At 37.7% G+C, this 27,864-nt stretch overlaps 2 protein-coding genes across 4 annotated transcripts; one reads left to right on the top strand and one right to left on the bottom strand.

Annotated features, from left to right (window-relative positions):
- Nucleotides 1–121: 121 nt before the first annotated feature.
- LOC105040027 (uncharacterized) lies at nt 122–17,637 on the top strand. Of its 2 annotated transcripts, none has more exons than XM_029263006.2 (21): nt 122–350; nt 759–931; nt 2,014–2,184; nt 3,357–3,467; nt 3,547–3,624; nt 4,959–5,152; nt 5,223–5,283; nt 6,271–6,354; nt 6,686–6,763; nt 8,483–8,545; nt 8,646–8,729; nt 9,262–9,419; nt 9,632–9,671; nt 9,768–9,911; nt 11,476–11,595; nt 11,687–11,905; nt 13,566–13,739; nt 13,920–14,601; nt 14,759–14,955; nt 15,100–15,229; nt 17,324–17,637. In XM_029263006.2, the coding sequence occupies exons 1-21, from the start codon at nt 206–208 to the stop codon at nt 17,482–17,484; spliced, it is 3,267 nt and encodes a 1,088-aa protein (XP_029118839.1). In that variant the 5' UTR covers nt 122–205; the 3' UTR covers nt 17,485–17,637. The 2 variants fall into 2 exon arrangements, with proteins under 2 accessions (XP_029118839.1, XP_010914708.1); XM_010916406.4 differs by having other exon boundaries at nt 123–350; nt 6,280–6,354.
- Nucleotides 17,638–18,043: 406 nt separating this feature from the next.
- Nucleotides 18,044–24,311, bottom strand: LOC105040026 (uncharacterized). Of its 2 annotated transcripts, XM_010916404.4 has the most exons (9): nt 24,115–24,311; nt 23,947–24,012; nt 23,558–23,863; nt 23,205–23,475; nt 21,534–21,591; nt 20,321–20,407; nt 20,055–20,186; nt 18,963–19,098; nt 18,044–18,535 (listed from the first exon to the last, which is right to left on the bottom strand). In XM_010916404.4, the coding sequence occupies exons 1-9, from the start codon at nt 24,186–24,188 to the stop codon at nt 18,307–18,309; spliced, it is 1,359 nt and encodes a 452-aa protein (XP_010914706.1). In that variant the 5' UTR covers nt 24,189–24,311; the 3' UTR covers nt 18,044–18,306. The 2 variants fall into 2 exon arrangements, with proteins under 2 accessions (XP_010914706.1, XP_010914707.1); XM_010916405.4 differs by lacking the exon at nt 23,947–24,012 and having other exon boundaries at nt 24,115–24,299.
- Nucleotides 24,312–27,864: the final 3,553 nt, after the last annotated feature.

Below are 27,864 nucleotides of genomic sequence, written 5' to 3'. Positions count from 1 at the left end.
GAGAAATGACATAAAATGGGCGCTAAATCTAGACACCAGCCGAACAGCTCGTGTGGCACATCTTTCCCGCCACTTCGTTTTATTCGTTTTATTTTTTTCCCTTGATATAAATACCGCCGCTTCTCTCCGAACGCTAACAAAACTCGACAGTGGTCTTCTCTGCCTCCAAAATTAGGGTTTCGGCGCGGCGGATCAAATTGCTGCGATGGAAACCCTAATTCCCCAGGTCTCCCGCCTCCTGAGCGACACCCTGAGCCCGGAGAAGGCCCTTGTCTCGTCCTCCACCGACGGCCTCGATCGCCTATCCACCCTCCCCCACTTCCCACTCTCCCTCATCGCCATCGCCACAGGTCCGTCCTCTCTCTTCCGTCGCTTTCCATCATCTCTTACCCTTGATCAGTGATCAATTCCATGCCTCCACTCTTGAGATTAAAAAATTTTGCACGAATAGTTGAGGGACGACGAAGAAGAAGAACAGCAGTTTGGACTGTGTGTTGTGTTGTTCAATTCCTGCCTAATCTTGAGTTTTCACTATTTATCTGGTATTCTGATAAGAAAAAGAAAAGATTCTCAAGAGGAGATGTGCTCAAGGTTTCCCGTATGTTTTTTTCCCAATAAACGAACTAGGAAAGAAGAAGAATGCTTCAGATTTCTTTCCGGGTTGTTAAATTATTTGCTTTTAAGTAATTATGTAAGAGAATGATTTGATTTTTTTAGCTAGATTGTATGATCAAATATGTAAGATTATGTGATTGTAGGAGGCGACAGCCAAGGGCTAAGATTGGCTGCGGCCACTTATTTAAAGAACTTCACGAGACGCCACATGGACGAAGACCCATCTAATCCTGAACTGCATAATGAGTTCCGGAACCAGCTTGCCCTCGCTTTGCTCCAAGTGGAACCTGCAGTTCTGAAAGTTCTAGTTGAAGCTGTAAGTATCTGTTTTCTTGAATAGGCCATAAGTAAATATGCACGCAGGACTTCTATTGTCAACAGCATTTCCATATTTTTTCGCTTTGGCAGTTGGAGATTCTAACAAGAGTAACCTGAGATCTGTCACTCTTCCGTACTTGAAATATCACATTGACTTTGATGATACATACTTTGAAAACAACCGTTCTTCCTAATGATGCTTTACTTTTGTAACAATGTTTGAACTCATGAGTTTTGTGTCAATATGGTCTTCTTAAAAGATTTGTCTTCAGGATGCACCACCCTATAACCATGGGTTGGCAAAGCCCAGCTAAGCTGTTAAGCCATAGATGATCAATTGCTTTCACAGGTTGCATTTTTATAATATGCAAGGATAAGTTTAAGTCTTTGTTATCTATTTAACGAAATTCTGCCCGCCAATCTGGGTACAGTCCTCGATGTTTAAATCCTGATACCAGTCAAACAGGTTCACTTTGTCCAAAGAGCCGAAGTTGGTGGGACGTGAGTTCTCCCTTTCCTTTCTGGGCAATGGGAGGTAATGCCTTGTGCCCAAGGTTTTTAGGAGCCAGAGATTTTGTTATTGCAGTGAGGACCAATATTTAGATGCATGTGTTCTCCCTTTAAGTGTGCAAACAATCTTATGCCTCTAAACTTGAGCAAAAGAATGTCCAATGTTCTTAGTGAAAAGTCAGTGACAAAGCTAATGAGCTTCTGCTAGTGACACACCATTTCTTTACTTTTTTGGATGATTAAATCTTGTCCAGTAGCCTCAAACCCATGGATAGTAGTTTTCGTGGTTACTAACATCTACCTGCCCTACCTCACTTTGTGGTGGAGATGGAAGTACAGACTTCAGTCATCATGTCTCCATTGTCAATTGCCTTTTTGTAGTCAACAATGATGAATGATGGCTGCATTTATATGTTTGTCTTTTTGGTTGGTTTCTTTTCTCAGAAAGTTTGTAGTAAAATTTACAAACTTTATTGAAGCAATTTGTTTTTGCTTTTCAAATACTAGCTTCTGATTTTTGTCTTTGCACAAATAAATGACAGATTATTTGCTTTTTATTATCTCGTGCAGTTTCGCTTGATTGTCGGCAAAGACTTTGTGAAGGAGAATTCATGGCCTGAACTTGTCCCTGAACTAAAATCAGTAATTCAAAGCAGCAATCTCATTTGTCCAAGTGCATCTTCCCAGTGGAACACCATAAATGCGCTTACAGTACTTCAAACGGTCATTAGACCATTTCAGGTATGTTTTCTAAATTTATCAGCGTCTATGTTTTTTTCAGCCTTTCCTTATTAGAAAATTGATATTGGGACTGCATTTCATTTGGCTCATGGGCTCATCGGTGCCATAGAGATATGCTCCTTATATTAAAACTTAGAAGTATCACAAATTCCTCCTTTGTCTACACTCTTTAAAAGTCTAGGGGATTTTTGAAGGGTCATTTCTTGGTCGCATGAGCTCAGACTGCAATTAGAAAGGTAAATTTCTCTATCTGCCAACTGACTTTGCAGGTTGCATGATCTGCCCCTCTCTTGCCTAAATTTGCCTTGGCAGGAATTTGCCTCGATAATTTAAAGGGCTGATGTCTGTGGGCGAGCCTTAGCATTACGGTAATGTTGCTCCATTATGACTTTCCAAACATGAAAACACCATTTCCGCATGTGGGGTTAAGGCTGCGTATATCCGACCCTCCCCAAACCCCACAATGGTGTGAGCCTCATGCATTTGGCTGCCCTTTTTTTATTTTAAAGGGTTGATACCAGGCTGACAACTAGGCATAGAGTTTGTTCAATCTTTCACTAGGGCCCTCTCTACTTAGAGTTCTTCTCTAATCTGATTGATAAAAAGCTTGGATGTTGATGATGATGATTATGAAGCAACTGATAAAAATAAAAGCACTCTAGCATGATAAAGCTTCTTTTAGTAGATCGTTGTGACTTGCCACATAGTTATGACTGGCTTTATAATGTTTTTCTTTTTCCATAAATTTGATTTTAATCATATCTAAAGGGAGGATGCTGTCGATGCTGACCGTGGTAGATTTCTTGTATCCTGTTTTTCAGTTAGACTTTGATTTCGACAAAATTCCACTGCTCTTTGGAAGCCACTTGTCTATTCTCTTTTGGAGTTACTGTTCTGGCTTTCCGTTAGTCACGCACCTTGATTTTCTTTCTTTTGGATTTTCTCTGTTGAAAACATGTTTTTGGCTTGAACCGTATTTTGTTAGATATGTAATTTAGGCCATTGGATGTGATTTTATTTCTCTTCTTCGGTACTCTTATATGGATGTCTCATGGTTTTCATTGTGGGCAATATGTGTGATGCTGGACTTGAACAGATTAAGGGATCTGTATATTTCTCTTTTTTTATTGCTTTTCCCTATTACTCTAATCGATTGGTTGGATATTGCCCAGTACTTTATGAATCCGAAAGTTCCAAAGGAACCTGTGCCATCACAGTTGGAGCTGATAGCAAAAGACATTCTTGTACCTTTACAAGCAACATTCCGTCACTTCATTGATAAGGTTGTACGTCATATTCTATATATTTCTTTGCTGCTTCTCTGAGTCTCAGTCAAATAATCTACCTGTGATTTAATTACAGGCTTTATTGCTTCAAGACAGGATACAAGTAGAATTTGAACAAATCCTTCTTCTCATATGCAAGTGCATGTATTTTGCTGTAAGTTCTTTATCTGGTCTCTTAAATGTTATGAAGTTCTATGCAAATAACTGGGTTGGCTTGGGCATGCATCCACTCATAGTCATTTAATAGATCACCATGTCCATGCAGACACATCATGACTAGCATACTGCTTGGAGCATAAACCTGCTATGAATAAAAGTTGTACACGTAGGGACTCAATTGAATGTAAGAGTTTATAGTTCCAGAAGACTATGTTTATACCTGTACAATATTTAAAAGTTTTCAGCATCAAGATTCAGTTTATGATGGTATGTAGCTTATCTTTTGCTACTTATAATACAATGGCAAAACCTCTATAGCAAGGAACACCAAACCGGTACTGGAGGGGGTACTGGCTGGCAACTTGTTTGGCATGATATGGGTCCATAGTCCATACCATGTTGTTCTAGGGAGTACCGACACAGAGGAAGAAGGAGAGGGAGGGAGGGAGGGAGAGGTGGGGGAGTCAATTGCTTGGATCAATTCATGGCCAGGTCCCCTAGGTTTGGTGGCCATAGCTGGGGAAGGACAGGGAGAGGGATGAGAGGGGGGTTGCAGCGATTGCGAGTGGATCGAGTAGAGGAGGAGGCAAAGGGACCAGAAAAAGTGGAATTCATGATGGGGGTGCGGTTTTAAGGGCTTTGAAATATGCATGGGGTCAGAGGGAGGGGGAGTGAAATAGTGAGCAGATTAAGTGAAGGGTGAGCTGGGAGGGGCTGTTTAATAGTTTCTGCCCATTTACCTTGCAGACATGGTGAACCATTCTGGTTCCTTGTCAATTTGCTTTGATATGCCCCGAACTGCCTGGTTCCAGGCAATACTGCATTCCATGATTGAAATACCATGGTTGTTCAATTATCTAGATGTACTATTGTGGTTGAATAGGCAACAAAACCTCTATAGTAATATGTTTGTGCTTCCATAGGTGATGCTTGAATTTATGCGACTGAGTTGTGGGCTAATTGAGAGCTAAATTTTTGAACCTGCTCGACTTTCTCATCTAGCACACTTGCTTTTCAGTCTGTTCCATATACATAGTTACACGCAGGTAGCTGTCATTTCTATAAAATTCATACACTAGTTAACATGGCCATCCAAATTCCAGCATTGTGGTTATATGTTGTTCATGCTTTGACTTTTTTATTTAAAGTATGCAATAAAGAGTCAATAATATGAGTGCTAGCTATTCCTATAGTTCTAATCTATCTCTTAGTTGTAATCCTTAATGGGATAAAATGGCAACATTTTTTCATTTTATCATAAGTTTGAAATTACAATTTCCGGATATCTGTACTTCTTTCTTGGATATTTACAATATATTAGTTGTATAGGTGAGGTCATATATGCCATGCGCATTGAGTCCACTTTTGCCTTCTTTTTGCTACGACTTGTTCCGGATACTGGATTCATTAAGTTTAGATGGTACTTCTTCCGAAGATGGATCGGTGCTGAGGCTGAAGACTGCAAAAAGAAGCTTAATAATTTTTTGCACTTTGGTCACTCGTCATCGGAAGCATACTGACAAGTAACATATCATTTTCTCATCTTGTTTAATTATCCTTCCATCTCATTATTCACCTTGCTTTTTCTCTCAGGCTGATGCAGAGCATTGTTAATTGTGCTTTCAAACTAGCCAAGCAGAGCACTTGCATTGCTGTAAGTTTTTCTCTTCGATGCTATTTTCTTGTAGTGACTGCGGCAATAGATAGTTTGCAATTTTAAAATATATTATTAGATAATCTTAAGTTTGCATGGACTATTTAGACAGCACGAATCTCTGTTTTTTATGTTTTATACATGTGTATGTGAATACTTGATAGTTTGTGCATACCATCTTGAGTTCCTCTCCCCTCATCTCCAGTTGCCTTGTTTCATTTGTAAACATCTAGAAGGAAAATCAACTAATGGCATAGACTGCCTCAGAGCTGCTACATAAAATTCTAGTAAAGTAATATCAAACATGAATATTGCACAAAAAAATTAATTTACATGCATGCATGCATGCCTGCATGGTGTATATTTTTGTATATGTTTACATAATGCTCATGCATGTCTGTCTAACATAAAAATGTATATATGCATGTGCATATATATATATAGGCAAGGTGGAAATATAGGAGTTTGCACACTGCTGACTTAAAAAATGTCTTCAAAATGGAGGCTGTAATATTGAAATCTAAACCATTGGACATGATTTGCGAGGGCAAAAGCTTCTAGATGTAAAATCTTATGTTTTGGAGATCTCTTGCCTATTCATCAACAGTTGACTTATCTCAAATGAGTAGGCCTAAGGGCATGGTACAATGCATTGATTTTGGAATGATATTAATGTGATCCCCAGAAAATGTGATTTCTTGTTTGATAACCATTTCAGACCTTGTAATTGTATTCAACATTTTGATTTCTATATTGTGATCCTCATCCTTGAATTTGGTAGTGTGCGCAATTTCCTTCTTTTCCCTTCCTATGTGTATTGCATTATAACTTTCACTTATGTGTTTGTATGCATGTGCTCAGCTGAATTTCCACGATAGGAATCTGATCTGTGCAATAGGAAATTACGAATATTATGTGCTTATCAGAGTCATTTATATAAAGCTAGTCCATCATCATTTATTCTTGTGAGATTCTGATATATTGAAGGTTATGCAGAAGCTCGATCCCTTGTCAGAGCGGATTGTTTCATTGGCATTTGATGTAATTTCTCATATATTGGAGACAGGCCCTGTAAGTTTCTCATTGTTTTCAAGTTGAAGTGACCTAAAAGAGCTGTGTGTTTTGCCTAATGGTTTCATACTTATTAAGTAGAAAATTACTTTGCTGATTGCATCTCAAGCTGCTTGCTTTGAACCAATTCAATTGCAAATTTTCAACCCTTCTTGAAAGTTTAATAAAGACATCCTGGTCTGCATATTATACTTTGCACTTTGACAGCCTTACCTCTATGACTGCTAGATAACATAGCCGAAGTTGTTCATTTTCCATTGAACAGGTCCTGTCCTTTTTATTAACCCTGAAAGTCTCAACTGCATCCTATAATTCTGAATATTCTTTGCAGGGATGGAGACTTGTATCACCACATTTTTCTTCCCTTTTGGATTCAGCAATCTTTCCTGCGTTAGCATTGAATCAGAAGGTGAGCTGTGTCTTGTGTTTGTAGTAATAACCTTTTCTAGTATGGTTGTTCTCTGATTATGCTCAGCTAACACCAATGGTGAGGTGGCATCATTGTCCGCTACATGGGTTTGAGCAAGAGTTGAGCCTTTGGATGAAAGGATCTTGGAGTCGGTACCATAGATTTAAAGAGTTGCAAAGCTTGTGTAAAACATTCTACTTTCATTAAGTCAGAGAATATTAGAAGGCCTGCATCCTTTCCACTGCCAATCCCCTAGATGGATCGCAATTTCCATATTTTTGGGGCAACAGTTTGCTCAAAGGGGCAATATACCTTTCTCACATCTTTGGAGAATTTAACTAAGTGCAGGTCCCATATCATTACAATTCTGCAACCAAGTTCCAACAATAGAGGGGATAAGGGTTCAAAATAGACTATGACAAGTAAACTTTTTGAGAGAAAGGTTTCTGAAATATTAACTGAGTCACATTTTGTTCCTCTTTGTATATTAAGAATATGAGAGAAAAATCAAGGTGAGCATTAGCCTCCTCAATGATTCCATCTATTTGTTTGTAAGATGTCAGATATGAAATTAATTTATACTTTATCACAATTGCTATATTATTTTATTTTAAAGGGTTTTTTATAGTAGTGATTGAGATCTTCCATAATTGTGTATTGATCCCCATTTTCTGTATTTGTATTTTAATCCCTGAAATCTTCTAACTTTTTGCTTATACATCCCTCAGGTTAATTTAACTCGATGGAATGGTATATTACACTTTCTCCTAATGTTATTAATTTCATATCTTTTGGACATTTTTGCCCTTGGTCCTTAAACTTAACCAGTTCCTTAATTTATGACCCTCCATTGTTGGTTCCATGGCAGAGAAGTCCTGAGCAAGAAGAGGCTGAAGCGAGCAAAAAGTGACCAAGTTCTAAGCCTGATTTGTTGTTAAGATGAGGGCAATTTCGTCCTTTTGCAACCCTGGTTAACCTTAACTAGGGGTTCAATTAGTAAATACTAGCACAAAGGCCAAGTGATGCAAATAGTGTTCATTCCAAGGATTTTTATATAATAATAGATTAATATGCTAATATGAATGATTTCAGGGATTAATCTGCAAAAAAACACATTTTATAATGGACTAAAAAGCTCAATTGTTCTCTTTGTTTAATCAAATTTACATTGACTCACTGCTGAACCTAAAGGACAGCTTGTATCTGCATTCTACTAAATTACCTCTAAGTCATTTGATAGGCTTAAATTCCAAATCTACAGAGAGAAATGGTTAAATCTTTTACCAACCAATGAATGAAATCCAGAATGTCAAAAATTATTCGCTCAAAATGTGTATAGTGTTTACGTGGTAATAAGTCCTTAGAGCACCATGAATCAGTCAGCAGGAATATAAATTTTAGAAGTTGGGATTTCATGCACCTTTGTTCATCTAAGAATTGATTTATGGTATGCATGTTTTGCAAATGCTAGTTTGGACTTTTCTTTTACTCTCTTATATATTGGAGTTCTAGTCACTTAAACCATAGGATAACCTGTTATTTGGTACCTTTAAAATGCAGCAATTTGCTTTCTGATATCGATCTCAAGTCCTAATGTTGCCTGCTAACATGTGCCCTTCAAATTCAAAACAACCTCTATATCATTGCTAATTCTTGAAGACAACTTGTTCTTTGATTCGTTCCCTCATTCTAATCCTTTTATTTATCGTTATCATGAAGGATTTACTGGAATGGGAAGAAGATACTGATGAGTACATACGGAAGAATCTCCCATCTGACCTTGTATGAATATCTGCTGGATAGACTGCAGATTCCTTTTGTGCTCATATCCTGCTTGAATGTCATTTTGCAGCATGCTCATGTGGCGCCATTTCCAATGCAGGATGAAATTTCAGGATGGGCTGAGGACTTGTTTACAGCAAGAAAAAGTGCAATTAATTTACTTGGTGTTATTGCAATGTCAAAGGTTATAATTCCCAACAAAATTAATTTCCTTCTGATTCATTCCAGATTACTGTATTTCTTCTTGTTATTTCTGCCTATAAATGGGTCCTGTTTGTCTGAGTTGTCAAAAGAACAAGATGATTAATTTAGAACATGTCTGCTCTAGACTAGATTCCAGAATTGTTCAACCATCCTGTTCATTAGGCTGGGCCTGATCATGTCATTTTTCTTCTTCGAGGACTTTGTGATATATTTAAACGATTTATAAGTTTGAAGTTTCCTGCAACCATGATTTAATATCTTGGTGGTTGCTTGAATAAATTGATATAACTTAGTATCTGGATATGTGTGGCTGCATTGTTCGTCAATCATTCATAGAACCCAATGCCCACCAGAACCCATAAACCATCCATGTTGGATGATTTGTCCACTTTCAAACTGGATCAGAAGAGCTGGGTGGTTGGGGTAAGACCCAGTCCAGCAGTCTGGTCTGGTTTTTGAGCATTCCCTTTTCTTATATATATTTAAGTTATTCTGGTTTGTTGTGCTTCCAGGGTCCACCTACCGCATCTTCAGTTTCTAAACGCAAGAAAGGTGACAAAAGTAAAGGAAGTCATCAGAGATCTGTTGGGGAATTACTGGTGATACCATTTATATCCAAGTTTCCCATGCCCCCTGAGGGGGAAGAGGCATCATCTAAGATATTGAGCGAGTAAGTTAGTTCAGATTTGGACTTTGGAGTATATAGATGAAAATTTTGATCCTTCTTTCTTTTTCAAAAAAAAAAAAAGTTCCAATTCAATAGCGTTATGAACTCATTTTTGTCTTGGATTAAGCATCTCCTGTGATTGAAGCATTATCATTTTGCATTTGTTGGGGAATCTCGATATTCATATGTAAGAGTTGTTGACAAATTTTTGGCAGTTATTATGGTGTTTTGATGGCATATGGAGGTCTGCAAGATGTAAGCTTTCTTCCCCTTTTTGACATATTTATCTTAACCAAGTTTTATAAGCCAAGGGAAATGATTCTTCAGTTGTTAAACTATCTTCTCTTACAGTTCTTAAGCGAGATAAGTTCAGCATATGTGACTACTTTGGTTCGCAATCGAGTACTTCCACTATATTCATTGTGTAAATGCTCTCCATATTTGATTGCTACAGCAAACTGGGTCATAGGAGAGCTTGCATCCTGTCTTCCTCAGGTACTTTATTGCATATGTAGTACATGCTTCTTTTATTGGACTCTGAAAATATTTGTGAAAATTTGTGCTGTGAAAATTTGTGCTATGTAACACAGACACATTTGTATTTCTGTTTATTTTGGTACTAATGGATCAGGTCAAGTAGGGAATAAAACCTTCAACCTGTACCCCGCCTGTTTATAGTTTGGTTGAAAAGATTAACCCCATACTTAAACTATTTGTCTCTATATGGACCTATACCTGACCCACTAACCCAATATGGCTTCACTTATTAGTTATGTATTTTGAAAAATGAAAGTGGCATAAGTCCAAAATGAGGGGGCCTGTGGTTTAGCATCAAAACAAAAGGTTAGAGAGAGAAAGAAAGGAAAACTCAAAGTGAAAAATCAAACTGTCATATGCCTGGAACATTCCTAAACGTTTGAATCAAGATTACACTACCTAGTGACGTAGGGGCTAGGTTTTAAGTAAGGTTTTAAATCCCATGGGATGGGATTGTCTCGGTTTTCTCATGGAATAAGGATGTACCACCATCTTGTTTTGGTCTAACACTTAGGACCAGAGATGTCCTAGGATGTACCAATGTGGATGTTTGGATGATGGCAGGACACTTCCATCTCGACATTTGGGACAGTACCCCATCTTGGCATCTCATGGGATTTCCCACTGAGATTTGAAACCATGGTTTTAACTTTTAAGAATTGGTCGAACTTGTTGCAACTTGTTGGGTCCCAGTGCTAAACCCAAGCCACCTATTTCTTAGCAGGTTGCAACCCAAACATGGCTTTTTTGTTGAATCATCAACCAAACTCTTTTGTGTTGGGCAGGTTGGTAGGTTAGGTCAGAATTTGCCTCTGTTTATTCCTCATGTGACCTCTTAGGAGCATATTTAGGTTATACTCCATGGAGACAGTAGCTTTTGCTCTTTAATGTTCGGTACTAAAATTTAGATTTTCTGAAATGTTTATATTTCTTATGGTTTTTTTCATAACAATCTAAAAGGAAATCGGACATAGGGTATTCTAATATGCATAGACATGCTTCTCCCAGTTGGCTGCTTTATGGCCCTTCGATCAGATGTAACGACCTCACTCTAGTCTCAGGAAAGTTGGATTACATTTTGAAAGTTCTATAGATATGTGTTTTTTTGTCAATATATTTGTATTTGTACTATGTCTGTGTCTTTATAACTCTGTATGTGTATATACATGCTCATTTGTATATAAACGCACATACACATGTGCTACACATGGAGAGATGTACACACTCACATTCAGATATACAAAATCATTCTGCTGTGGAGTTGTATTATTTGAAATCTCCTGGGAATCTGAATATGTCTCTTTCCTGAGGTTTATTGCTCATCAAAGAAGCTCAAGATTTTTACTTAGGAATTACGCTTGCTTTTAATAAATATCAGATTGGTCTGGGTAAACCAACTTTATACACAATTTACTTTATAAAAAAATTAGAACAGTTCTATGATTATGTCACATTTTATGCAGTATACATTGTGATATACTTTAATGCATGCAGTTTCTAATAATACTTGGTTTTCTTTTAGGCTTTGAATGCAGACATCTATAGTTCATTAATGAAGACATTAACCATGCCAGACATTGGCAATATTAATTGTTATCCTGTCCGTGCTTCTGCTGCTGGGGCAATTGCAGAACTTCTTGAAGTAAGATCAACCCTGTGATTTTGTGAATTTAGTTTGCTTATGAAGTGTATTGCTTGATTATATATGTTTTTCACTGTGTTACTTTTGGCAGAATGATTATATTCCACCTGACTGGCTCACCCTCTTGCAACTCTTGGTTAATGGGATGGGTAGTGAAGATGAAAGCGAGGCTTCTCTTTTGTTTCAGCTTTTAGGTACTGTGGTTGAGGCTGGGCAAGAGAATGTGGCTACTCATATTCCTGTGATTGTGTCCAGTATTGCTGGTGCTATTACAAAGCACCTACCTCCTATCCCAGAGCCATGGCCTCAGGTAGCTTAATTCATTCTGTTGAACATGCTGGTCTTATGTTGTTAACATATGCAAGCAACGAGCCTTCTATCCATTCTGTAAAATATCAATACTATGTGGCAAGTATTGTGACTTTTTTATGATATGGTCTTCTTTTCTGAAACTTGGACTGGTCACTGAATTGCAAATTGTCTAATGAACAAAAGCTGATATTGGTTAAAGTTCCATTTGGCAAGTGCACTTGCCATTAGGGCTGAAACCGGATTGGATATGGATTGGATACCGGTATATCCATATCCATATTTGTTTTATTTGACAAATACAGATACGGATATTAGTCGAATGCAAAAATTTATGTCCATATTTGTTTTAAACCGATATAGATACAAGTCGGATACTGGAAGTGTGGATAAAAATATGCATATAAGTTGGATAACTAAACTTTATGACCACAAAATCAAAGATATTACTAGGTGGATTGTAAATCAAATTAATAGCATGTCAATCTGGTTATATATTTTCCTTGAAAGTTCATAAGTGCTATATAAAATTAAATAAAATTATAAATATAATTGCTTATTCAAATATGGATTGGATAGTTGACTATCGATATCCATATTCTTTTTTTTTTTTTTTTTGACGGATATGCATATGGATATGGTTATTAGTCGGATGTTCAAATTTCTATTTATATCTAGATAGATTTAGATACAAAAATAGATCCAGACGGACCAATCCACTTTCACCCCTACTTGCCGTATCATCGTGTCTGACTTGGGTGTCTATACATGGTTATGTTGCTGTTGGTGTAAGTATTCATGTCCATAACTAGTCTAATTTTTTAACAAAGAGAGGGTTGCAAGAAGCCTAGAAGGATATCATGTAACCATGGAGTCAAAAAACCCCAGAACTATGGTACTGTCAGTCTCATACCATTCTGATATGAAGCCAGAATCTGTATGAATGTCAGGATGCAGAAACCATCTGTACCAGTACATACCTGCTTAGCAGTGCATGTTGACAATACCATACTTATAGTGGCGACCGATATTGGCCATCCTTTTTTTTTTTCTGATGTTCTACAGTTTTACCATGTACCATTGGTACTGGTACTATACCAATACCATACTGTTCAAAATAGTGCAAGGTTTGGTACTGGTATCTAAAACCTTGCATATGCTTATGGAGAAAGAACAAAAGAGACAAATCTTGAGTTTAGCATTCTGGTGCTTAAGATAATAATAGTGTATTTGTTGAACATGATGATGCGGGTTTGATATATTTGTACTTGAAGATGCTTTGGATCTATTATGTTTTATAATTATGCATATATTTCTTTGTTATGCTTTCATTTAATGTGATCACAAAACTTGTTAGAGTAACTTATTTCGGTTACATGCCATACAAATTTGCTGACATGATATTATATAAATTTACTACATGCGGTCTTATAAGTGTATAGCCATATGCCGCTGTATTAAGATTTTGGAAATTCGCTGTCATCAGCACCCACATCTTGTTCACTATGTGACACCAGTTTTTGCATCAGCCAATAAGGAGTTTGACCTTGTATGATTTATGTTTTTTACCTGCCATTCTTTAATATTATCATTTATTTTATTCACTTTGCTTTGGTGTTTGTATTGGTTTTACAAAATGAACTTTCTGTGTTTTCTTTTAGGTGGTTGAGCGGGGCTTTGCTGCATTAGCAGTGATGGCCCAAACTTGGGAGGATTGTATACCAGATGAAACCAAGAAGCAACAAAATCAGGAGTGGCAGTGTGGCCGGGCAGCCATTGCTAGGACATTTTCAAGTTTGTTGCAACGGGCTTGGCTCATAACTTTGAAGCCTATGGTGGGTTCATATTTTCTGATAAAATTCTAAAACATGTATAAATTCGTGTAGTGTTTTAAATAACACAAACTAATTTTACTTGACTTCAAAGTTCTAAGTTAATCTAATTGTATGACTGACTATTTTAATAACCATGCACAACTTACATTTTTTATTCTTCCTTTATATGATGGCGATCAGGATGCAGCAATATGTAGTACATCACCACCTCCATCATCCATAGATGATGCTTCTGCATTGCTTGGATTTATTATGCAGTCTGTTATTACAATGGAAGAAGTTACAGAATTGAAAATTACGGAGCTATTAGCAGTATGGTCTGATCTGATTGCGGATTGGCATGCTTGGGAAGAGATTGAAGACTTGGCAATTTTTAGTTGCATCAGGGAAGCTGTCAATTTACATAGAAGAGTTGACTATATGAATTTTTTCATGAGAAGGATGTCATCTCATATTTCTTCAGGTTCAACATGCACCATTATCGAAGGCATCTCTGCTTTTGTCACTAAGGCCATAACAGCATACCCATCTGCGATGTGGAGAGCTTGTTCATGTGTGCATGCATTATTAAATATTCCACGATTCTCATTTGAGACAGAAACTGTCAAACAGTTGATTGCAGTTGCCTTTGCACAGGAAGCATTTTCTCGTTTCAAAGATATGCATAACAAGCCTGCTGCGCTTTGGAAGCCTCTGTTGTTGGCTATTTCATCATGCTATCTATCTTATCCTGAAAAAATCAAGCAAATTCTTGAAAAGGATGAGGATAATGGTTTCTTGTTATGGGCATGTGGGTTGGCTCATGTCTCGAGTAGCTCTTTTGAACCTTCTCTGTCATCAGAGTCTGAGATCAAGTTAGCTGGTAAGTTTGGTTAAGTATAATTTTGATGATTGTCATTGCAGTCAATTTTTCATTTGACTGTTTTCCTCTGAACTGCTAATTCACATCTTTCTTTACAAACATCAAAATTTTTTTGTTGATCATTGTGAAGACTCATGTTAGGTACCATGTCATGCAGTGATAACATTAGCAAAGGTGGTCGAGCAGCTTCTGGGGTCTCCTTCAGATGGTGACAGTAAGCTATTGGGGGATTGCTTTGTGTCACTGATGGAGGCATGCCTACATCTGAAAGATGTTGGGCAGGAGGATGAGGAGGATGATGGTGCAGAAGACATAGACAATGAAGCTTCAGATGAAGAGAGTGATGACGATGAGGTAAATGATCTTGGATTGATCTATCCATTAGATTAAATGTTTTTCTCAATTGAGAATTATTTTTTGCTTACTTGTTGAGGTGCAGGCATATTATATCTTAAAACTAATAAATAACTTTCATTGCATGTGTTCCATTTTTTTCAGGATTCTGAGGAGGATGAGCATGAGGAGACAGAAGAAGAATTCTTTGAGAGATACGCGAAAGCAGCTGATGAGTTGAGTGAGATAGTGGAAGAAGGAGATATAGAAGATGAGGGACAGGAGCTTGAACTGGGTAAGACCACCATTTTCCTAGTAGTTTGTTTGATAGGAGTGGCTACTTGATTTACTTGTGCTCAAAGAAGATTGTGTGTTTTATCCTTCTTACATTAATTACTTTCTTAGATGAAAAATTTTTGCAAAGTGAAAACCCTGGCAGCCTTTTTTCTTATAATCAGAGTCATCCTTCAACCAAAAGGAATATATAAATGGGGACCACTTTGATGGGCTTGGGTCAAAGTACTATGCACCACCATAACCAAAAAAGAGTAATAGGCTCATGTTATAGCCCTAGCAAGGCTTGTCAAATTGAACTAGAGAATTCATGTGGCAAAAGTAGTGCATTATCTCCTTAAAAGAGATTAATTTTCCATGTTGATGTTAGATAGGTAGCTTGGCTGAGGAATTCGGCTCCAGCTTAGAAGATCGATGTCAAGTTGACAGCTGTAAAACACTCTTCAACATTGATGGAGAATCCCTTGATTTGCAAAGTTGACTCCCTATCTATAAGATTAGGCTTGTTGGATTGGACACTTTTGATTCTTTTTATTTTGTGAAGAGAACTTATGCACTAATCCCATCTACTGCCATATTGTTTATATAAACTTTTCACCAATGAAGGACAAAACAGATGTATCGTGAGACAAGGAGTTGCACATAGTTATCAGACCTGAACTGGATTGACCATTCCAATGGGCTGGGACCGCTGGGCGAACTAGCTGGGCCAGAACATATACAAAGATATAAAATTTAAAAAACTCATAGCGATTCAATGAATAGAAAGCAGAGTGTATATGTTTGTTAGGTTAAATCACTAAGATAATTTTGTTTAACTGGAAATATGACAGCTTGTGAGAAACATTTTTTTTTTCCTAGAAGTGGTCAACATAGAGTATATTGGATGCCCAAAATTTCAAGACAATGCCAGTATCTTGAAACCTGATTTATCTGATCTTTTAAATTTTTGCAAAGAAAAATGATCCACTGTGGTATGAGCCAGTGAGGACTAACTACTACAGCTGTAGGGTGAGTAGCAAATCCTTCAAGACCCTTGGCTGGCCAAGCAAGGGGCGAAGGTAGGCTTTTTCCAGCAAGTGCTACTGAGGCTTGAGCCATGAAAAGAAAGGGAGAGGGAGGGCTTGCATGTGTCCAGGGGACAGGCTGGCCTGGGGTGGAGTGGAGGTTAAAGGGAGCAAGGGAGGGAGAGCACTTGAGTTGGAGTAGGTAGCTGTGCATAGTGGAAGCCCAGCTGCAGGTGTCCGTGCTTAGGGCCATGGCAACAAGAACCAAACTCGCCAAGAACAAAACTGCCAACAGGTGTATAACTTAAGGGAGTCTTAACTCTTGCACAAATTTATCATTTTGTGCTGGTTTAATATGTTCATTTCAAAACAACTAGTTTGCTGGTTCATGGGAAAAGCACTGGATTGCACAGCTTTTTCTGGTTTGATTGCAATTCGGGCCTTTAGGAGAACTGAAATGGTTCATCGGTTTTTCCCATTCTGAGTGGCTGGCCCTGTCCAATTGTGGTAATTATGACTTCAACTAATTGACTGCATTATGTAATGAAGATCCATGTCTTCGTAGATAAGTTGTTTTTTTATGAAAGTCTTTGTAGAAAAGTTAACAGTCCACACTTGACCCAAGTAAGTTTGCACAATCTATTGTTTTCTTACACTATTTTCCTTTCGGATTTTATTTTTAAGTTCGATGCCTGATTTTACATGCCAATTCCAATTGCTTAACCTTGCTAACAATCCCTGTTCTAGATAAAAAAGTTAAAATTACAAGATTTGGGTATGTATGAAAGAATGCCGGCCCCTTTAAACTGCACTTAGGAAACATATAGAAGCACTCATGTCTATGAAAAGATGAAAGGGCTTTTTATAGATTAGTGCCTAAAATCTTCAGGTTAAGTTGATTATTCTGCTTATACTTTTTTAATGGTGTTAATTTCATATCTTTTGGATATGCAAGTTTTCAGGGATTAATCTATTAAAAACTCCAAAAAAAAAAACCAATGATTGCCTTAGCCTGGATTACCTGGTGTAATGACTTGTGTGATCACTTTACTATAAGGATTCTATAAGATATTATTGCGTGACTGCAGGTTCGTTGGATGAAGTTGACATACAAAAGACTGTGCTTTCACTAATACAGAAACACCGCCCAATCCTCATACAAGCGCAAGCATTACCATTGCCATCTAGTGTGTTCCAAAGGGTGCTGAACGCATTTCCGGAATATGGCTTGTTATTCCAAGCCTCCTGATGGGAATCGTTGCATCAGAATTTGTAACACATTCAGATACCTGTGGTTAAATCAATTTCTTCTCTTCCCGATTCCTTTGTTTTGTCACTGTACATTGTTGAGTTGTATATTTTGTTTATTGATATATATATCTGTTTTTGCTTTGTCCTTTAATCTCACTGACTTGTTAAGCTGCCCCTCGTTCACTTCTATCTACTTAGTAACTTCATATAAGTTTATACGGTTGCTGAATAAATGCAGCTGCGTTTGAATTGCTGTTAGACGGCCTCTCCACATGGTAGAAAATGGCACCGATTATTCAGTGTTTGCATCTTTTAGAAATTGCCCAATTGAAAGGAAACGCTTCCATGGTATATGCTCAGCCATGAGTAGGATGCCGCTAGTAATTTTCTATAGTCATTCCCTTGGCCAATAAATGATGTTGGTCAACTGAATGTGATCTGAAGATCCGTTGAAAGCTATCCTCAGGCGATTGTGCGTATTGCAGTCTCAGAAAGAGGATTGTCCAGATAACAAAAGATCAGGGAACATTAGGTCTGATATTCTTTTGCTCATAGTAGGCCAAACAATTGCAGTCATATCATCCATTCTGCGAAACCAATAAATTCACATTTCAAATACTCAGCCACATGAGATGGTAGTGTTCAGCGGTGGTGGCTAGGCACACATTCTGACATTCGATTTTCTCTCTTTCTGAATCAAATGCCTCAAAAGAAACAAGCTTAAACCCACCTTACTAAAGAATATACGCCAGATACATTGCTCTAAGAAACTATCAATATTTGAATTTTCACCAGACAACAAAACTGCTTGAGAAAGTGTTTATGATTTAAACCTACTTTTAGCAACTAACAAGTGATTTTCGGGAGAAATATTTGATGAGACATACTTTACAAGCTGTGCATCCAACCCATGTTCTCTCAGCCACAACAACCTCCCAGTATCGATTATCTCTTTGCACATAAAACCCAAGATGGCTCTTTCCACAGCGGGCATATTTTGTATAGCTTCTTCAACACCTCTGCCCTCAATATCAGGTTCTTTTAGCTCACTACATAATATGCCAAGACAAGGAAAAGCTAAAAGTCAGATTTGAGAGATGCAAAGGTAGAAGCTACAAATGATAAGATGAATGATATACTTGATTTCTGCATTCATGTTCTCATTTATTACTGGTCATATTTAAGAAATCATGTTCCCTACTCTTATCAAAATGCTCAATTTTACTAGAACCTCATAATTTTCAAAAAGAAAAGTACAATTAATTCAGAAGTAAATTGTAACAAATAATTAATGTGTTTGCTTAATGGGTGGTTGAACTATTAAAATCATATAACCAACCATTTACTAAATGGTTTATCACTCCAACTCCAGTAATAGAAAATGACTTCTCCATTGTCCATTCTCGCCACTGTCACCAAAGAGAGAGGTTTCTCGATTTGTTTGAAAACCATGTCACATTAGACAGACAAGCATACCTGTTGTTTAGACATGGTCCATCAACGATGTTAGAAAGCTCATAGCTATGATCAGCATCTACGGCCCAGCTGCTAAACCATGTCATCGCATGAAAGTCCTCCTTTGTGATCCCCAGACCCATCAGAAATTTTGTATCTGCTTTCAAAATTCAGAACAGGCCTATTAAGGGGATTACATTACAGAATCAGACCATGTTATCACAACATGACAAGAAAAACTCCAATTACTCTGGGACTTTTTTTTTTAAAATTAAAAAAAAAGAAAAAAAGACAGCATGAAAATAAGATTCTAATTGCTTTTGCTTCTTATTGATGGTTTATATTGCAGTCTACACCTTGGGATCGTCAGGCATCAGTCAAATCAATTAAAAAGTTGCAAAAAGATATCTGGAATTTTGCTTTTATTTTTATTTTTGAACAGATTGCATATTCTTTGTTGATGCCAGTTCCCCCTGGGCCATCCCCCAGCTTGAAGGGGGAGGAGAAGAAGGCACAGGCAGGCTGAATGTCATACTCTGCATTTGTAGGTTAAGATGAGTGATGACTCTATATCCTAGCAATGTAAACATAGACTACATGATTTCATGGTCGATCTATATAGGTCATAGATGAGAACTGACATACAAAGTTAGAATGACCCAAATGTGCGAGATGCTATAGGGATATATATTTTATAATTTTCAACATTCTTACGAAATAAAGAGGAAATAAAAGTGCAGATGAACTCCATGGGGGGTTCTCTTTTATGTTTTCTTATTGAAATTTTCCCCATAACAACAGCTGCAATAACAATAATGAAAAGATGCAAGGTCTTTTAGCATTGCATGCTGACTGTGCTGATTTTTGTACAATTTCAGCACATAACATATGCTCCTGGAAAAAAAATATTGTGAAGAAATCAGCATGAAAAGCTTAAAAGAGCCATCTCATGCAAATGCAAATATTAAAGGTTCCAATAACGAAAGGCTTAATTGTGGATCATGTTATGACATGTTAGTCATTTATAGCACATCAACATTAATGAAACGGAAACCAAAACATTGAAAAACAGAAAAACGTGAGACAAAGATAGAATTGAGAAAAAGGAATTACTTGAATAGTGCTTCCACTGGCAAAGATGGTGGCAGCATGTTGCTAGGACAACGCCTCGCAGAAAAGAATTACTTGAGAACCTTCCCTTATTTTGATTGTATTGTGCAGTGAGACAACACCTCATGGTCAGATCTGCACAACATTTGAAAGACATTTATTTACTCAGTTATCTGATCATGAATTTACCAATGGCTTCTGTGGAAGAAATTCATGAGTATATCCATAACACATTAAGTTGCATGTCTCTTGTAGACAGCAATGTTCACCTGTTGCTGGTCCACAGAGATGCTTTCCAATGGCCAAGTATGGTAGGCCTCTCAAAGATTCTACTGCATGCAAGTTCAAATCCTCTACTGCAAAGCAATAAAGATCCCATTTATTAGAAGCAAGGACATGATGCAGTAAACATAGAATATATAAACAGTGTGCTCTGTGTAACATTTATTAATGAAACAACCAACGTATGAAAATCAGATTTGATGCACCATGTGCATAATTTTTTAACACTCATGGGACATTATAGAGACATGCTGGTTAAAACTATTGGTTGAAAAGCTAATCAAAGTTTCACTTTGTACATTACAATCCTAGGAAATCCTCTTTTTCCTATTTACGGAGAAGACGTGAAACCTTATTGTTCTACTTAAGATTAGCATTTTTTTTGGCCAAAGGCTAGTCATGGCAAACTTGATATGTCAGAGTATCTTCATCTAATCACCTGTGCGCATCTCTTTATTTTCTAGATCATTAAATTCATATTTGACCTATTTTATATATTTTTTATTTTAGGAAAAACTAAGAAAAGATAGACAAAAATCAACAACCACCAAATATTCAAAAGCTACAGTGTTACTGATCAGTGAGCTGCAAATGGCCAATCATCTATGTTTTCATCTGCAGCCACTCATGATTTTTTTCTCTCATCTATGTTGTTGTCTGCAGCCACTCATATTTATTCTGTATTGCACCTTAAGTCGATAACTTTTTCATTCCCTATCATTAAAAAATTAGTTTTAGTTAGAAAGTTTGTGCAATGCACCTTACAATACTACATAAGTTCAATAACTACTTAACTGTCTAGTAATACATCCAGACACATAAAATCATCTAAATGATTAAATATTGAGTATTTAAATATGGTTTTGACACTCACAATGCCCAATAACTAAACTGGTCAGCTAACACTTCATGTCCATAATAAATAGATTGTAATGTACCAGAATCAATAAGCCAGTACTTTAAATGATTCTTTAGGAGGAACATGTCTACTTTTGTTTTATGACCAAAAGTAGATTCTCGTGTTAGTGGGTCAGTAGTGTCTTTATTATTTTTCCTCTAGGAAGGGGGAGGGGGTTGCTATGAGTAAGGAAGACCAGCAGAAAAATACTTTGATTGAAATAAAAGCACCCCCATTTAGAGAAGAACACAGAAATATGCAAGAGTGATAATCAAATGCATGATAAGTAATGGAGGTCTTACTGTCAATTCTCAAACGCTCTAAAATTATGCTTTGGCTTTGCCGCAGAGTTCGATCAGCCTATAAGTTATTTTTGCACAATAAAGAAATTCATTATATCCCAATATATCACAAACAATTTAACAACATAGAAAATATTTTTTATCGCATGGGAACTATTAAATATTTGGGTTCAAAGTACAATATCAATGCATAAAAGGACATAGGGAAGACAACCATAATTAAGGAGAAAAAAAAAACAATCCCTCAAATGACTAGGATATTAAAATTCAATAGCAGGACAAGGCATTCCTTAAAAAAAGAACAAAGAAATGGAAAGAAGAAAGAAAGAAAAATTGTTCAATTCTCAAAGATTTACATATACAACCTTAAAATAAATCTTTAGAAGCATGGAAGGATGCACGTATGCATGCAGGTACAAGTGGACAGATGCATGCATGCATGTGTGGAAAATGAAGGCATGTATCGACGATGAATGAGGATAAAACGAAAACATGGACTATGAGATTCAAAAACACATACACAACTAATAAATAAAAGAATAAATCAGGGTCCAAGATACGTGGATACAGGTCTGTTCAGCATACTGACACTCATTATGCATCTAGTGCAAAGTATCAATTCGAGACTGATACACGGTATGCCTAGCATGAGATAGTACACACCACTACAATGAACCTTGAAAAAAAAAGGTCTAAAAGTAGCATCTATAAAGTTTATTAGTATGGAAACTTTCTAGAACCTAGAGTGCATGGTCATATCTACATTATTGATGGGTGATTTTGTAGGCCAAAATGCCAATTTTACCCCTACAGGTTCATAAAGGGGCAAAAACAAGTTTGCATTCATTTGGGGTACATGAAACATCATTCTTCTTTAATATGCTTCTGCCTATGCGTATGACATGTACAAGATCTAAGTGCTATTCTTTTGAGGCCATGAGGAACAACAAAACCTGTCAAAATGGTATCCTCATGTATGATAATAATTAAATGCCATTTCTACAAGACAGATGCGTTGGATTTCGGTTATGGGACTTGATCTGATAAGAAAAGGCATAAGATGACTTAGACTGGTGAGAAAAGGATTTGATCTAGTCAATCATATTAGGGCATGGATTGAATAAAAAGAAATATGTGGAAAATATTCATATAGAAGACTGCAAAATATAAAACATAGCCTTTCCAGGTAGGGTAATATTCATGGATTCAAAAGATTTCAATGATATGGCAAGTTCACCATATAATATAGAAGTAGTAGAACAACAGAAAAATAATTGCAGAAATGATCACAAACTTGAAAAAGGCATATTCTTATCATACCTAGGTTTGTTCTGTATAATGGAACTCCTTACACTAGAGAGTCGCTATCAGAATGTCTAAAAAAATAGATTGTTACAGGTAACCATATGTCTTGACTTATTATTAAGGTGCAAAAGAAAGGACGTGGGAGATTTATTACCATCATCCTATGGCCTAAGTTTCAAATTTGCACAGTTTTCTCAAGTTTATATCTATCCAGCATTTTTCCCCTTTCCCCTTCTTCAAAACATCAAACTACGTGGTATCACAATTCAGAAAGAAATCAGCTACAATTCAACCAAAAAAAAGTCCAAATAACAAGAAACTTTGCCCCAAGTAACCATGTCTATATAAAAAGATGGAAGGACCGACCTTGAGCTTGTAGGACCTGCGTTCAACTAGAAACACCTTGCTTATCCCATAACAATCTGCAAGCATGTGAGTCAAATATCCCCTCCCAGCTCCAAACTCAACAACTGCAGGGACCTCATGTTCCTCGCGATGCAAACCATCACTTATCTCGCATTCCCCGCAAACCACATCATGTGACTCCTTTGCTGGCTTTCTCAGGATTCCAAGCTCTTCCATGTTCCCCAGAATCGACGCCTGCTGCAAGACATGCTTCTTCTGATACGGCAATCTCCTGCCCAAAATACAACACCCCATCTCACATAACCACCTCCCAACCAATTCCTCAAAGATTCAAACTTTAGAAAGAAATCCACCTGTCCACCTGCTGCTTCAACCATTTATCGCAGGTGTCCGGCATGACATACGAATCTTTCAGTCCCTCGACAATGGCGGAATGTATGGACTTGATCTTCTTCACAAGATCATGGAACTCCGTCACAGACAGCTTAAAGATAGCCCTCCTCTTCGCGGCAGAGCCCACGTTCTCCTCTTCCAAGTCACCGGCGCCACCGCCACTGTTGATGCCTTTGGAGTAGTAGGGCTGGGACTCCAAGGCTTGCGCCTGTTTCCTGAAAGGGCATCTTTTGATGTGGGATTCCAGGTTCTCGTGAAGCACGGAGCTGAAACGATGAGAAATGGAATAGTATAAGGAGAATGGACGAGAGAATTGAAGACAGATACAACTAGAGCGAGGGTTTCTAACTGGGACGGATCGATGGGGCAAGGCACCCGGGAAGCTCCGGCAGAGGGATTGTGATTACCGCAGAACCTCAGAAGCAGAAAAGAAGAACAAGAGATCGAATCTTAGGGCAACGCGAGTGATTCAGCGAAAAAGAAGAGGAGGAGGAGGTTTAGCGGTTTAGGGTTTTACTGGGAAGAAGGAAGAGGAGCGTTGGCGCAGAGGCGGCGCTTGTTGGGGACCCAGAACTGGCATCGCCTCTCCATACTTGCCTCTCCTACTGCACCTCCGCCGCCGCCACCGCGGCCGTCGTCCGGCGCCGCCGAGGAGGGGAGGAAAGACAAGATTCAGACTCTCGGTACGAAGGACTCTCCATCAGTGTAAACAAACAAAATATATATAGCAAATTATAAAAACCACCCCAACCTTACGTCTAAGTTACATTTACATCCCATACTTAGAAAAACCTATACCTATATCATTGAGATTTGTTTTTAGCCTACGGTTTAACAAACAGTTAAACTTGAATAGAACCCAAAATGCCAGAATAAATCTATAAAATGATAAATAATCTTAATTAACCAAATGGCTAAAAGGAAGTAGAAAATCCTCTTCAGCTATTTTTTTCTTTAATAATTAGTCTCCTCCCCCTTTCTATCAATTGCATTCTTTTCTTTTGAGCAAGAATGGCCTCCTACTCGCATGGACCTTAGCTTTCTAACCCTAGTGCGCTATGGATATCCACTAGAGCCTTTTTCAAAATTCTCCTCTCTCATTTAAAATCTGCTTCACCCTCTTTCTTTCCTACCCCGTCTCGTTGCTCGATCTTGAGCAGGCCTATCGAAACCTTAGACCTCTATTTGAATTTATTAGAGACCATTTATCATATATTTATTATTTAAAATTTATATCCTGGCATACATGTGTCTACACACACCGACAACAAAAAAAACTATTATGACCATTTCTCATCTCATTATTAGTTTTCAATATTGACCTAATTCTCATTGTATTTGGGTTTATTAGGAATGAAAAGAGCTTGTGTAAGGATTGAATTAGATAGGATAGAAATCCAAGGTTGAATTGTAATCCTAATAGCAATTGTTTGAATGGTTTTTGGGCATCTTCACTTGATGTGTGTTAAGTAATAACACTACAATGGTCATAGAAGTTATAAACTAGCCAGATAACTCCAATGAATTTCTAACTCAAAAGCCTTGAGAGCCTAGCCGCACATGCCTAGAGACTTAAAACTAACAAATGTCACCTTCCACTATTTCTCTTCTCAAGCATAAGTTTTTCATAGTGTTGTTGTTTCGATTTCATAATTGTCACCTAAATATTTCATATTTATTATGAACTAGGGCTTGCCTCAAAAAGCAAAGGCAGATTTTTCGGTGGTACATATGGACTTGTATAAGTAACCCTCCTTTTTTTTTTTTCCCTCTGAGGAAACTACATATACACACAAGAGAGAAAAAGAAACTACTTATCTAACAAAGCAATTATGGAAGTGCATTCCAATGAGATGAGTAGCCAACCTTGGATCTTGAGCCAAAGGCCTTAGTTACAATTTGCCTGATAATTCCTTCTGCCCGTGGGCATGTCTTTTAATTGATAAAAGCCCACCTTCAAAGACAGATGATACAGCGGCCACCATTGAGATGGCAAGAAAGAAAACCATACCATAACACATTGGACGCATTTGAATTAAGCAAATTATGTTGTCTGTCTGTGCTATTAGTTATCTTAAAGACAGAAGGTGATGTAGAAGGTATTCTTTACCAATAAGCAATTATAGGCTTGGAAAATGATTTTTTTTTTTTTTTGAATGGAATGGAGAGTGGAAACTTATCTACTTTGTTTGGGCTTGTTCAATTTATTCCTAGCTTGTAGCAGCTTAATTTGCTTAACATTTTTATTTTAGGACAACATAACAAACCCTCTTTTTTTTTTTTTCCCCTCTTTTTTTTTTTTCCTTTCCTTTTCTTTTTTGGTTTTGAGGGAACGAACACTGTTTCTTTTTCTTTTAATCTACTTGGAAAAATGTTGTGTTGAACGACAAAGGCACCCGCATGACAATACTAGGAAAGTGGTAAAGATGGATACCATATTAGAGGCTGGCATTGGGGTCTATCGTTGTTTGAGACCAAGTCTCTCCATGGTTTTCATGGGCGTGAGACTGGCTGGTGTTGGGTTGTCAGCAACGTCTTCCTGTGAATGTTATCATCAAAAAAAAAAAAAAAAGTTCTCACTGTGAATGATTCAAAAGCTCTCCTTAGCCTATTGCAGTGACTAAAAACGAATTGTCCGGCCGCTTGCGTGCTTGGAGATGTATCTCCAAAGGTTTGAGCCAACTAGGACCAACATTATCTCGTTGGTAACATATTCTTGGAAAATGGCACATACACGAGTGATCTCATCTGTTCCTCGTGAAAATGTGATGAGGGAATGGGTGCAATTCATGAGAGGATGGACAAATCATGACATCTCTTGCTAATTATGCTATATTGATGCACACATGAAATTGAAGGGTTAGCTGAGTGAAGCTCGGCAGCATTCTTAATTCATTTTGATTGAACTAATATTTGGCATGTGACTTCATGAGCTACATCTGACAGAAGAAGGCATCAATAAGAAAACTTTGCCTGTGGGTGTCTCTCTCCTTCTTTTCAGGGTTGTGATGCTTCTGTGCTCCCGGACTCAATTCCAGGGCAGCCATCAGAGAAAGAAAGCTTGTAAACAACCCAAGCTTGCGAGGATTCGAAGTGATCGACAAGGCTAAGGCCGAAGTTGAAGCACGATGTTCCAACACTGTAATGCCCCAACATCCTCACTTTCGCTGCTGGTGACAGCGTGGGAGCTTGAAGCAAGTCAGGAGCTCCCACCCCATTCTTTAACGCGACACGACTAATTGAGAGCTTTGCAAGTAAAGGGCTGCCCATGTACAAGATGGTCGCACTCTCTGGTGCTCACCACATAGGACTTACCCGTTGCGCTAGGTTCACTGACCAAATATGCTCCGTCAATGACACAAATCAGCCAGACCCTTCCATCAATAAAGCAATTGCTATTACACATAAAAACGAAGAAAGAGGAGTTCTGTTACACATTTTTTTTAAAACAAAGGGAAAATGGAGCCTAGCTCCACAGTGGTAAGTCCCAAAAATCTTGCCCCCCAGCTCCATAACATGTACCAAGCATTTAAGTTCCTCAATATCATTTTAGATTTATTCTATCATTATTGGCCTCTTTTTGGGGCCTTACGTTTGCCTCCAGACTCTTCATTTTCTCTGCAAAATTATTAGCCGTCATATTAAGCGCACAGCGGCATCAAGCCATTATATGCATAATCTAGAGTGCAAATCAATTGCCCAGGCATTTTCCACTGTATGTAGACCAGGCAAAGCTGCCATCCAAAATGAATCGAGCCTATCGCCAAAAACCAAAAAAAAACAAAAAACAAAAATAGCGAGTTGATAACGTGACTTAGACAACTCGCATCAGAACATGATGTACATCATCCATAGAGCTATTCAATTGCCAATTCACTCGGTCACCCGCTCCAACTTCTCTCTCTCTCTCTCTCATGTAGCACTACCTATTCCTTCTTTTTTTTTTTTTTTTTAAATAACCAGCGAGTTCTTTAATCCGAACTCCACTGAAACTATGCAGCGGTGTTACCATGACAACCCAATCAAAATGCAAAAATCGATGGCTAACATGGAACATCATTCACGAAAATCGATGAAATACATGATACTCGATAAAACACACATACTTTTGTTGGATTGTGATAAATTTGACGTGATATTACCGATTTTCTCCTCATATTGCCAGTTCTCTCTCTCTCTGTTTTTTTTCTGAGAAAATAACCAGCGAGTTTTTCTCTGAACTCCACGCAAACTATGCATAACCGAAGAACCGGTTCTCATGTTACCG

Source organism: Elaeis guineensis, chromosome 1, assembly GCF_000442705.2.
Source record: "Elaeis guineensis isolate ETL-2024a chromosome 1, EG11, whole genome shotgun sequence".
Classification (NCBI taxonomy): Eukaryota; Viridiplantae; Streptophyta; class Magnoliopsida; order Arecales; family Arecaceae; genus Elaeis; species Elaeis guineensis.
Note: the sequence above shows the minus strand (reverse complement) of the source record. Positions and strands in the feature narration are given on the sequence as shown.

Bases quoted from the DNA above. Each gene is read 5' to 3' on its own strand.
- LOC105040027 (XM_029263006.2), top strand. From the start codon at position 206: ATGGAAACCCTAATTCCCCAGGTCTCCCGCCTCCTGAGCGACACCCTG. The intron at 2,185-3,356 runs GTATGTTTTCTA...GATATTGCCCAG, and splicing joins CGGTCATTAGACCATTTCAG to TACTTTATGAATCCGAAAGT. The intron at 11,906-13,565 runs GTAGCTTAATTC...GTTTTCTTTTAG, and splicing joins TCCCAGAGCCATGGCCTCAG to GTGGTTGAGCGGGGCTTTGC.
- LOC105040026 (XM_010916404.4), bottom strand. From the start codon at position 24,188: ATGGAGAGGCGATGCCAGTTCTGGGTCCCCAACAAGCGCCGCCTCTGC. The intron at 21,592-23,204 runs GTCGGTCCTTCC...AATAACTTATAG, and splicing joins GCAGGTCCTACAAGCTCAAG to GCTGATCGAACTCTGCGGCA. The intron at 20,408-21,533 runs GTAAGACCTCCA...ATTGCTTTGCAG, and splicing joins AGAGCGTTTGAGAATTGACA to TAGAGGATTTGAACTTGCAT.